This window comes from Chinchilla lanigera, unplaced genomic scaffold (genome assembly GCF_000276665.1).
Source record: "Chinchilla lanigera isolate Chin_1 unplaced genomic scaffold, ChiLan1.0 scaffold00097, whole genome shotgun sequence".
NCBI lineage: Eukaryota > Metazoa > Chordata > Mammalia > Rodentia > Chinchillidae > Chinchilla > Chinchilla lanigera.
This window is the reverse complement of record NW_004955498.1, coordinates 6346581-6359408: the sequence shown is the minus strand read 5'-3', so window position 1 is coordinate 6359408 and position 12828 is coordinate 6346581. Positions and strand designations below refer to the sequence as shown.

At 42.8% G+C, this 12828-nt stretch overlaps 1 protein-coding gene across 4 annotated transcripts in view; it reads right to left on the bottom strand.

Moving 5' to 3' along the window:
* Window positions 1-12828, bottom strand: part of Mtm1 (myotubularin 1) — a 115307-nt gene that overhangs the window by 85300 nt on the left and 17179 nt on the right. For 3 of the 4 annotated variants that reach the window (XM_005406416.2, XM_005406418.2, XM_005406417.2), the window contains exons 2-3: window positions 4075-4144; window positions 903-975 (exon numbers count right to left, since the gene is read on the bottom strand). In XM_005406416.2, the coding sequence (XP_005406473.1) occupies window positions 903-975; window positions 4075-4134 (133 nt within the window). In that variant the 5' untranslated portion in view covers window positions 4135-4144. Of the gene's footprint in view, window positions 1-902; window positions 976-4074; window positions 4145-12828 lie in introns of those variants that run through there. The other variant, XM_005406419.2, reaches the window with a different exon arrangement.

The following is a 12828-nucleotide window of genomic DNA, read 5'->3' as shown; positions in this document are numbered from 1 at the left end:
CAGTTCCTGTTTGGGCACTGATATTCAGCCCCAGAACGTCACACATGAAGACCATCAAAAGTACAATGTCTTCTTTGCTCTTTTCCAGAAGTTGGGACGGACATATCCCACTACTTCTCATCTCAAGGCTAGAATGGCGTCTCATGGTGCTTGATAACTAATTCACAAAGGCACTTCATCTGATGAGCACCATCTTTTAGCCCTTTAAGCTAAAGCCTAGATCGCAGGCCGTCAATGAAGCGTCCCGGGAACAGTGGTAACCTACTGGCTCCCAGTCCCCTGAAGCGTGTGGGGAGGGTGTCGACTCCAACATAGACTCAATGCCCACAACGCTGACACTAAGCTTACAGGTGATTGTGTACTCATAAGGCACAAAGGTCTGGCCCTTCCAAGTTGATACCTTCTTCTTACTAGGAAATTTTTGTGAAAAACACCACATTGAAATTTTACCTAAAAATTACTAACTTCCATTTTCTGGCAAATGAAGGGCTTTAAACCAATATGATCTCCTATTATCTCAAAGAGGAGAATCCTTAGGCCTTCATCAATTTGAAGCACACATCATAGGCTGGAAAAATTCTTATTTTGTCCTTATAATCTTAAAGCACAATGGCCTACAGCTTCAGTAAAAGACTTGCAAGAGATAATCCATGTGTTACTTTTTTCCTAAATCATTCTCAGTCTTTGGTACAGTGATAAGACTATCGCCATTCCTGTGAGCACAGTTCCTTCTCTTGAAGGAACTCTGTGATCAAGACAGGAATGCAGAACTCTGTCTATTAGCACTTGTAAACAACGCTGGCCCAGCTCTCAGCCTTGCACAGAATAAGTGGGACTAAAACCACCTGACCCTGCCACGCTGCTCATCCAGTTACTCTGTCCTAGCATCAGAGGGTCCTTACCAGTAATCAGCGTTTCTCCTGGGAGTCGAGGAACCGTCTCACTGAGATCCCGATTGAGCCCATCTCGAGATGTCTGGAAATGAAGCAGAGGCATCAGGAGTAATGACATTATATTGTACAGGGTCTCAAAACAGCCTGAAATATAACAACCAAAAATATACTTTTAAGACAAGCTCTCACCATACTCATAAGTGAAGTAAATCAGACCTGCATGTGCAAGCACCGCATTGTTTCACTAGTGTAAAACCTGAAAGAGTTAATTTAAACCAGGAGGCATGACAGACATTGGGAAATGATAGGAAAGTACTCAAGGGTAAAGGGCAAGTGGGATGTGGGAAAAGAGAAGGGAAAGAAGGAAAATTTTGTATGTATGTATATACAGGGTAGTTAACATAGTTGTTCTACTGTCTTCTATTTCTTTGCCGAAAGAAACTGTCAATAAGTCCTTGATGGATCAATATTGCATGTCTCTATCTGTTTTCATGAGAAACCACTTTGAAGATATCAATATGTAATACAACAAGCATTGTTAATTTCCTACCACTTTGTTTGTAACTCCGTACTGTCTGTACTGTTCTTTTGCTATTTTGTAAGAGGTTGTCTGTCTGTTAATGTTTTCCTCCTTCTATTTTTAAAATAAAAAAAAAAAGACAAGGTCTCACTGTGTAGCTTAAATTGGCCTTGAACTGACTATATAGCCCAAACTGGCCTTGAACTCACAGCAATCCTCCTGCCTCAGCCTCCCCAGTGCTGGGATTACAGGCATGCACTACCACACCCACTTGCATTTCCTATTTTAGTAAGATCTTTCTTAGCTTTGACTTCCTCACTTTTACCAAGAGCCTTATCCTAGGTAAGGATGAATGGTCTATCAGAGAATTCCATTTTGGAGCTACTCCCAGGCATGTGCCCCATCCAACCGCTTCAGCAGATCTGCAGGCAAAGTATTAACCACTAAAACTCCAGGAGAGTTCTGAGAGTCCAGTCTTCCAGAGATAGCCCCGGGTCCTGGCTGTCTGGGATCTTACTACACTGGAACCAGTGAGGTGTGGCTGGGTTCATCTTTAACATATGATGCATAATGCTGGCATCTGTGTGGGCCAAAGGTTTCTTCACAGCCAGGTTCCCCTCCATTTGTTCTAGGTGCTTTTCCCAACCCACATGGCAATCATCTCATGTATAAAGTCAGCAACGGCTCCCTCAGAGGAACAAATACACCACCACACTTCTGTGAATTCTTAGGACTATCCAAATGTATGTGGAACAAGAGAAATGGGAAGTGTATATTTAGGGGACACAGAATCTATCGAAGAGAGACATTTTGTTGGATTTTTAATGGTTTATCTTTTTTATTAAATACAAAAATTAAAATTCCCAACCAATTTTGAAGGGTTTTTTGATGCATGCAAGATAAGCACGTTAGTTAAAATGCGGGAGGGCTGTGGAAAGGCACACTGTCCCCTGCCGGGAATGCCTTCCTTGATGAGAATCAAAATCACACACCTTAGAGAAATGGTATGGGGTGGAATTATCATCCCTTAATACTGCCTCTCACTAACCAGAAACAAGGAGAAGGGGCACATGCCATATTCAGTATACCTTCCAGGTGCCACAGCTCTGGACCAGGAGGACAGAGTAGCATGAAAGCCCCAAGTAAGAAAGGGAATGTTACGCTGGGTGTGGTGGTGCATGCCTGTAATCCCAGCACTCAGAAGGCTGAGGCAGGAGGATTGTTGCGAGTTGGAGACCAGCCTGGGCTACAAAGTGAGCTCAAGGCCAGCCCGAACTACAGAGCGAGACCTTGTCTCAAAAAGACAGAAAAAAACAAAAACAAAAACAAAAACAAAGAAAGAGAATGTTTCATTAACACAGGGTAACATGGGACTGACACAGAATATACATTACATTACACAAGGACTTATGAGACTCACATATGTGATTATATAAAAACACTGAAACTGAATTTCAAAATTAAAACAAAATGCCATAAATAGCAGGATCAAAAGATGAAGGTTTGGGGGAGGAGGAGGGAGAAAGGGAAGGGGATGAAAAATGAATGAAGATGTGTTATATACATGCACCATCTCCCCATGAGGAACGTAATCATTACGTACTGCAAACATGGACCAATAACAATTAAAATTAAGGGACTAAAAGACTGACAACAAACTAGAAAAATACCCCTGTATAAGTGTTAACTGTCATGACATAAAGTACATTTATAATTCAAAGAAAGAGAATCCTCCCTGAACATCCCAAAAGCAAACAGGCAAAGGCGTGAACAGTCACGTCAGAAAAGAACTATAAAACTATTGTACATGAGGAGAAGAGGGATTGAAAGGAGGATAAGGGAATGGAAAAAAGAATCGAGATGAGTCACGTACAGGTCCCAAATCCCTAAAATGAAAGTGATCATTATGTGTATTTAAAAAGTACCAATCAACTTCAAAAATTTTAGAAAGAAATATAAATGAAAAATAAACGCACTTGATTTTTTTTTTAAGTCTACCTTGTTAGTAACCGAGGAAAACAAATGAAAAGACAGCCTTTTACTCCCTTCGGGTTGCTTCAGATCCTACGTACACTGCCATGGGAGTATGAATTAACCTTCCTGGTGGATAAGGGGCCATGAATAAAACTTACTTTAAATTCATCCTTCCTTTCAATCTATGTTCTGAAATCTCCCTCTAATTGTCCAGTTTTCCCCTGGCTATTCTGAATCATTTTCTGTTAAAGTCAGACTTGTTTTAGTCGTGCGACTCTTTTATCCTCACAATTAGAAAAGAGCGCTGATACTTCGGAATGCATAGCAACTGGCTCAGTGGGCCTTGGCCTACCAATAGGCCTGGGACAGAGGGTTGCCAAGGACCTCATATGTAAGGTCAGGCGGCAACTCAGGAGACAGCATCTCAAAAACGAAGTTACATGAAAAGTTACAAGAGTAAAACTCACTCCACACATACAAGGTACGCTAGCTGAAATCTTTCCTGGGATGAGGTGGTATAATAAATAAAATCACAATTATTAATGTACTTATACTAAATGAGTAAATGAGTATACTAATGTACTTCTACTAATTAGAATGAAGTCATAATTCAATAGCCCAAGTATTGCCTAATATTCAAACAGGAAAAGAGAAATGCAGGGAGATACAAATGAAAACTCAACTTACCCTCTTAATAGATTCAATCTCCAATGAATGTGAATTATACTTAGTCGATGCAGAGGCCATACTGGAAACTCTAGCAAGAAAGACAACATTCCATATTAACTGAATGGATACTGGAATTTCAAGCATATGTGACATCACAGACAGATATTTCAAGTGAGTGCAGACAGTCCGACTCTGCAGGCCCTATTTCCTTACTAAGCCTCAGTGGAATGAGAGAGAATGAACCAGAACACAGTATGGATAAAGCTCTGACAAAGGTTCGGGAAACATGGAAGAACACCAAAGGGGAGCTGAATGCAGGAGGAAGATGGGAGAAAGATTCCAGGAATTTTTATTCCCAGCACTCAAGTTGACATCTACAAAAAAAACAACCTTAATGTTTATCAATGTGCAACCAGCTTCAAATTTCCACGCTTCTTAATTTTTAAAGATAATTTAGAGGCAGCCAAGCGGAATGATAAAAGGGTGGACGATTTAACTCCTGCTGTTTTTCCGTTCAAGAATTCTGCTTTCTCCCAATGAAGGCAGTTCAATGTGGCATGGATTTGACGGAAATCAAATTAATAAGACTGGACTGAAACAGCATTTTCAAGGGAAAGTATATACTTTAGTGAAATGATGCATATTCATCATAATTCAGACATAAATGAAAGCACGTTCAGACACATATACAAACCATTTGAATGCAAGAATGTATTTAGACTTGTACAGAGTACATTTACAAAAGCAAACGAGTAATGCTTTGATTATCTATCAAAATTAATACTATATATATGAAGGCATTAAGAGGTAAACCATACCCACTTCAACAAGGTGATTGTGGGCCTCACAGGATCTTTTTTCCAGGCTGTATTAAGAGAGCAGTCACTCCCAAACAAAACTCGGTGCTAAGATCACTGACATGCTGGGACACAAAGCCCAGTGATGTGCTAGCTTCGCTGTGGCCTGACAGAGGCGACCGATACACAGAGCAGGGTGTCCACCAGGACAAAGGGTCAGGAGTAGCCAGGGGAGGGCGATCTTACAAGATTAGGTCTGCCAGGTTACCCTCACAGAGCGTCTGCTTGGGAAGGGTGAGCTTGTGCCCACTTGGTTCACGGCTGCATCGGGGCACACGAAGGCACTCATGCCTATCTTGTGAATGAATATTGATCATGTGGAAAATGTCTAATATCAGATATCACTATGATGGAGCCAATTTGAGTACTGGTTCACCAAATCTTGGAACACTGGAACTACGGAAGTATCCCTGAGGCTTACACAATTAGTCAGATGCTGTGGGGTTCTCCAGTAGCCTTAGTAGCTTGGGAGGCTAAGACAGGAGGATCGCTGGATCCTAGGAGTTGAGGGCCAGCTTAAGCAACAAAGACCCCATCTCAAGAAAATAGACTGAGGAGAGCGAGAGGGAGAGGGAGAGGGAGAGAAAGGAGAGAGAAGAAAGAGGAGAGGGAGAGCAAGAGAGGGAGGGGGAAAGAGGGAGGGGAGGGAGGAAGGTGGAGAGGGAGGGAGACAGAGAGAGGGTTAGAGAGAGGAAGAGAGAAAAAAAAAGAAAAAAGAGCAAAAATACTTGACAGAGATACTCAAAATGTAAAAACCTGGAAACTACTAAGAGGCAGGACAACCTAAAATTAAAAACAATTTAAAAGACATTTATGAGTAACTCCAACTGAATTAAATTTAGACCAAAATATTCTACTATGCTGTAAAACCTCCTCTAACCTTACATGCATGTCCAAGCAAGGTCATCCATTATTCTCAGAGAGCCGGACCCAGCAGCTAGGTGCACCTGCCCTGAAATGACCCTCCTGACTTCAGCCTGCTTCTGTAGCGGGGGCGGCCCTCTCCTCGGTATCAGGAAATTCACTGTTAGTAATCAAATATTTTAATATCTCGTAAGTCAATGTTTTGAAAGTAAAGTTATTACTGTCAACAAAGGAAACTCAAAAAGCCACGTTATACAGCCCCTCTCCACCGTGCGTCCAGCCACAGACCTTAGTGATCACTCCTGTCCTCCTCACGCCTCATGAAAAATTTCAATTGAAAATGAACATAAAGGAAGAAAGTCTCTTTCCCTTTCGTTTCTAAACTGTTTTACTGAGATGGAACTCATGTATCATGCAATTCACCCTTTCCTATGTGCAACTTGAAGGGTTTTCTCTTTATTCAGGATTGTGCAAATTGCACCACAATCAATTTTAGAACGTTTTCATCACCCCAAAGAGAAACCTCAGCTCCCCTACGCTCCAGTCCCTCACCAACCAGCAAACTGCTTTTCCTCGCTATAGCTCTGTCCATTCTGGGTATCTCACACAGACGGGCTCGCACAGCCACAGTCCGCGGTCTTCAGGTCGGAAGCGCTCACCTGGAGTCACACCAGACACTGCTACTATTAAAGTCTGGGTCAAGCACAAGCCTGAGTCCAAAGGCTCAGATGACAAGGGACAGTTCCACAACGGGTCCTTCTCTGGTGAGCGATTTCAACAGCCCTGGAGTCTATAGTTGTGGGGGGAGATGAAGGAGCTAGTTCCATTCAAATCCCAACGCTGCCGCTCCGAATGATCTGACCTTGGGCAGGTTATTTAACTTCTCTGGGCTGCTGGTGCTATTATTCCTGTTTTCCTTCCTCACTGTCAGGCAAAAGGAAGGAGCTGATACACACAAAGTGCTTAGAACTATTCCATCTATCCATTAACAAATTATCGGTATTTTTTAACTATGAAAGGATCATTGCTGAATGCCAATGCCTCAGCAATTCTTCTACAAATTAGTTTCGGTTTTAGAAACACGAGGCAGAAAGTTAATTATTACAGAGATAGTGTATGACTGATTTATAAAGCTTTTATTAAGGAACATTCACGATAAAAATGGCTGCAATAAGACAAGGGAAAGTCATGCGGCACCTTTTTGCTCAATTCATTGGTCGTGCTCACCTGTCTAGGACCTGACCGCAACTTACCGAGTAAGAAGAGCACATCCACACCTTCAGCGCTAAAAGAACTATGTTGGACTAAATGCAGTTGAAGAATAAGTAGAAGCCAGAGTAAAATATACAAACACCAGCTGCCCTTTTGGTTTACAGAGAGCATTTTCCCCGAAACCCCTAACAATCAAGCTTAATCCTTTTTATTTAAAAAAGCATTGATTTTTGGCTACCTTGGCTTTAAAGCAAAAACTGAAGATTAATTCCCTATATATATGCTAATGACAGGATTCTGCACGAAGGTGGACTTCTATCATTTCTGACCCTCAAGAAAAACTTCGTAATGATTTAAGCCCAATCCTCTCCTGTGACAAAGAAGAGGGTGGTGACAAGGTCCTAGAGTGAGTGAGTGACAGGGCGAGTTCTACCCCAGGTCTCCTAAGCCTATGGTGCCCCTTCCACCTGGGGAAAAGGCTTCCAGGCGATGTCTTGGAAGAAACCGCGTTGGGTGTAGCTAATCCCAATCGCAGCAGAAGAAACCTGGTGCCAATCAATGTTGGAGGCCTCTAAGCCCCTTCAAACAAAACTGCTCAAAGGTGGGATTACTGAAGAAACCAGAGTTTTAAAATGGCCTTAAACGCCTCTCTTTAAACGCAAGACAACTTCAAGGTACCTTTCTTCTCTTCCTGTCCTGCCTTCCTTCTAGCTCTTAACACCTCTCAAATACTGACTGGTACCATCCACCTCCCCTGCTGGGATACAAGCCCCCATCAGGGTACAAGCCGTGCAGACAAGAATTCTTGGGTTTTAAATTTCTTTACTGCTATGTTCCTCTTACCTGTAACAGTGCCTGACACCGACAAGTACTCAGTAGATATTTGCTAAATGCATGAAGAACTGGGCAGTAAAGATCTGGCCAAGGAACTTAATGGGTGTTTGCTTAATATTTCACTCAGGCCAGGAATTCATGCAAGCTTATTAGAGGGAAGAGGGGGCTCAAGCACTTGGCTAATCAAGATTTTCGAGGTCTGATGGCTCCGGGTACAGAAGTACAGCGCCAACGTATGAGACAATCTGCACCGAAAAGAACCAGAAGTACAGTACCCTCCCCTACAGAACTGCCCCATTAGGCAGATGTTTCAAATTAAGGTAGAACAATCTCTTCCCCCATGGCCTTTGTTCAGACTAAGAAACTGGTTTCCCCTTTCTGTTGAATATGATGAAAAACAGAGCACACGAAACACCTGGAGCAGACATAACTACAAACACTTTAAAACAAACACAGGCCATGTTTATCCTTACTTCAAAAGTGGAAAGCAGAATTAAATGTAATTCTGGCCACTGCCTCACTACGCACCGATGGGAGCTCCATTTCCCACGGTCACCTAATGCGAGATCAACGGCCCTTGCCGAGGGCTTACGCTGAACTTGCTTGTGTACAAACAAAGCAGCAACAAGAGGCATGTGGGCTTTGTCTTTTGATCCTCCTTAATGTGATTTATTACTGTGCGCTGGCATTTAAATTATTTCCAACATGCTCTTTCTCCAGAGGCTCCCTGGATGGCTGTGGAGACCTCCCCAGTCTTCAAATGCAGTTTCCAAAGTTATGAACAAGCAGCCACTGAATTCAAAATTCCAGGCTTTTGAAAGCAGCTTTCCTTACTCGTTTCTTTTCAAAGAAATATCAAACACTGTCCTTAGGTTCAGTGATGCCTCATACTATCGGACCCAATATTCCCTTTGTTATAAAACACAATTCTGTAGAACTTCCTTTCTAGCTTCAGTGGGAATCATAGGTATTATCCATTGAAACATAATTTTAAAAAATGAATATACTACCTTAACTCCAGTATACAGGATAAATAAAAGGACAGTGGTTTTTTTTTTTTATTTTTGAGGTCTTTTTTTTTTTTTTTTTTTTTTTTTGGTTTTTCTCCGGTACCGGGAACCGAACTCACGACCTTGCACTTGCCAGGCAGGCGCTTTGCCGCTGAGCTAAATCCCCAGCCCCTTTTTTTTGTCTTTTGAGACAGGGTCTCGCTATGCAGTGCAGGCTGGCCTTGAGCTCACTTTGTAGCCCAGGCTGCCCTCAAACTTGCAACGATCCTACTGCCTCAGCCTTCCAAGTACCGGGGTTACAGGCGTGCGCTACCATGCCCGGGCTCGACAGTAGTTTTTTAATAAAATAACATCTTTTTCAGTGCACTACACCCAAACCCAAGACACCCCTCCCATTTCCAGTTTGGCCTCCTGGGGGAGCGTCACCCCCCAATGGGTGTTCAGTTCTGTTCCTGGGGTGTCCATAAAGCAGGATTTACTAGATTCAACTTATTCTGACTTTTTCCATCAAACTCACAATGACTGGAGGCCACACAGGAGGCAAGGAAATGAAAACGTTCCTTGCAATGTCTCCAACCAAACCACTCTCTGGACAAAATAAAAGCGTCCCATGTCCTAGCCACTTTGAGACCGCAGACACTATTAATTTAGTGTCAACATGTGCTACTTGGGGGGAGCGTTGCTCAGTGTCCATGAAAACCAACTATGATCAGCAAAAGCAGGAGTGTGTTCTGTTTGGATGCATTCCCCTTTGAAGGGGAGTCGGTAAACTTCTCCCGTGAAGGGCCAGATGGTACATATCGTTGGCTTTGCAGGCCATCCATTTCTGCTGCAACTCTACATTCGTGGTAGCACTGAAGCAGCGACACAGAAATTGGTAAAATTTTATTTACAAAACAAGCTGTCACCCCTCTGCTTTAAACTATTAAGATAAATTACTTCCAAGTGAACTTTCTTCAACCGAAGCAAGTAATAATTGTGTCCTTTTAACCTGCAAAATAAGCTATTAACTCCAACATTCACATAGCTTGTCAAAATGCCACTACTTTTAGCTGCAAAGCAGTGTGTGAAATGGTTGAAAAAAAAAAAAAAAGAATTCTGTATTCAAACCAGTCTGGGCTTCCAATTCTAATTCTGTTAATAATAATAACGATCACACAAAGTTGGACAAACTGCAGTTCCATGTCTAGAACATGAGCCTGATACCAGCTACTTTCACCAGGCTGTGAGCAGAAAGATGGAAAGGGATAGCACAGCGAACTGTGTAGCAAAAGTGCCCACGTACCAGTTCCCCTACCTTAGATGCTTCTGGTGAACTCTTACGTCATTCCCCAAACTGAAACTAATACGCCAGGCTGGACTGTCTGTAAACTTATACCACGTCACTACCTGTCTAACCATCCTGCACCCATCTTTTTTAAGATGATCAATCTAATCTTGCCAGGGCTCTGAGCAGCCTTCAGACAGTCTGCCTTCCAAGTCTCCCTGCTTTCCCCCAAACAAACACACACCTTGCTTGCCAGCTAGGGAAATGTCCCATGGAATTCCTCAGAGAGATCTTGTGTCACTACCTTCTACTTGGCTTAGGTCATCTAGAAATACATCAACTCTAAGAAACTTCTAGCCTTATCACCTCAATTAAGTGGCTTACTGTCCAAATAGATGCATGTGATTCATATGCATCAGAGCTTCTCAATTGGCCTTGGTCACTTTACATCTCTTGGCTAAAGGTATGTGGTTTATGATGGTTCTTTGGCAATTACAGAATGTGAAGTAGCATTTCATTTGGAAACTCATTTCTTGGCATTTTTATATTTCTAATTCATCACCAAGACACACCTACTTTAACTTTTTTAATTGTTGCAATGGCCCCTGGCTAAAACCAATATAATGTAGACCTCCAAAGAGAATGCATTTTGAACCATTTTTTCCCATGGTCAGTGATGGATTTGGGCTGATCCATTCACTCTATTTCTCGGTCTCCTCATAACAAATGGCACATCTTCAAGACAGCTGATTGGCTTTAGTGGCATGAGCTGTTGCCACGGAATGGGGTAACTTTAGAAATCTTTTAGAAATTGAAATTGATATGGTACAAAAAAAATGTAAAAAGTCAATTACCATCAGGTCATTTATTTAATGTCCAAAGGTTAGTTAACAATATGGAGACATTTAAACAGATCATTAAGTTCACCAATGAATTTTATAAGAGTCAGATACCTGCCAGTAAACAAAGTTTTAAAATAGGAACAAGATCAAGTTCCCAGCCACCTGCCAATTCCAAAACTCATGAACCCAGCTGAACTGCGCCAAGAAAGAAAACTGTCTTTTGTTGAATTATTTTCCTCAGTGAGAACTATTCCCATAAAGTACACTGTAAATTTATAAGTAAAAGGTATCTTCTTAAGCAAACATTAAAACAGTAAGTGTTGAGTAAACACGTGTAAAGAGTTACAGCTATTATGCTAATGAAAGAGCCCATTCAAAACATCTCCCTACATTGCAAGAACCTTCTCAGCTCTGGCATAAAGGACCTCAGAGAAAAGCCCAGGGATTAGGCGGTAATGACAAAGATTCCTCCCTCCAAATGGAGTAAGTGGTGGAAGGCGAAGGGAAAAAAGAGGAACTCCAGGGTCGATGTGCAGTTTCTGGAAAAATGAAGCAGAAAACAGGCTGCAGGAGTAATGTGCCACTTCCACCAGTTCCCCCAGGTTGTGTCCTCAAAGGCAGAAGCTGGAACTTTGGTGGCACTGGCTGAAGACCCAGGAAGCACCTCCTGGCCTCCCTGTGCACGAACACCGTGCACACACACACTCTGCTTCTCTGGGTGCTGTGTGTGCTTCTAGTATTTCACGTCTCCTGCTGTACACGCTACCCACCCACTGCTGTTCTGCATCTCGCCTCTCTGCTGGATTGTCAGAGTTTTCTAAGGGCCAGGGCTCTGTTTCCGTTAGGACCCTTGCACACAGCAGTGTGCGCATGTGCCGTTGGGTGAAGAAACAGCATCAACCTTACAGTTGTCCGTGACTTCTGGAAGCTAATCTCCAGGCATTAAAGGTACTCTTCTGCCTACCTCAACCCTACCTCGCTAGGGTTGATTTGTTTTCAACTCCCTTGCACATCCTTATCATTTTTAACATGTGCACACATAGCTAAGTAGTACACCAACGTTACATGTTTGAGCTTCCATGTAAATGGAACCAGCTCGCATCTTCTGTCTCTTCTTTCTTCACACAGATTTTTGGGAGCATCATAGATAAAGATGGGTGGCATGCCCACTCCCACTGCAGCTTAGTAGCCTCCACCTCCATAGTCGGTGTCCTATTCCCGTCTGCCTGCTCATCTGAACTGCTTCCAAGGTTTGCTCTTACAAACAGGGCTGTCATAAGCATTCCTGGACATGTTTGCCATTCCTGGCACATATGTGTAAGAACTGCAACAGTATTTGGGGGCCAAATCTTCCTATACCTTTGCCTGAGCTAGCAGCAAATAATATTTTAAACTTGATGCATGCTAGCTGTAGTGGCACACACTTGTAATGGCAGCACTTGGGAGGCTGAGGCAGGAGAATCTTCACAAGTTCAAAGGCAGGCTGGCCTACATAGTGAGTTCAAGGCCAGCCTGCACTACATAGTGAGACCCTGTCTCATAAAAATAAACCAAAACAACAAAAAAACTTGAAGCATATGGAGAAGGTAGGTAATGATGCAAATGTAGGCAAACCCACCACTTAAAGTGAAATCCCAGGGCCCGCCACACTGCAATCTGAGCAGGTAGGCAGTGGACTAGGTTTTCAGGGCTGCTGGAACAAAGCAGCACAGACTGGATGGCTTAGACCCACAGAAAACAGATTCTTTCCCAGTACTAGAAGCCAGAGTCTGAAATCAAGGAATCAGCCAGGCCCCGAGAGGTACCCTCTGTGCCTCTGGGGCAGGATGTTGCCTCTGGTGGTGGCTGCAACCCATAACTTGCCACTGCAGTCTCCAACTTTCTGT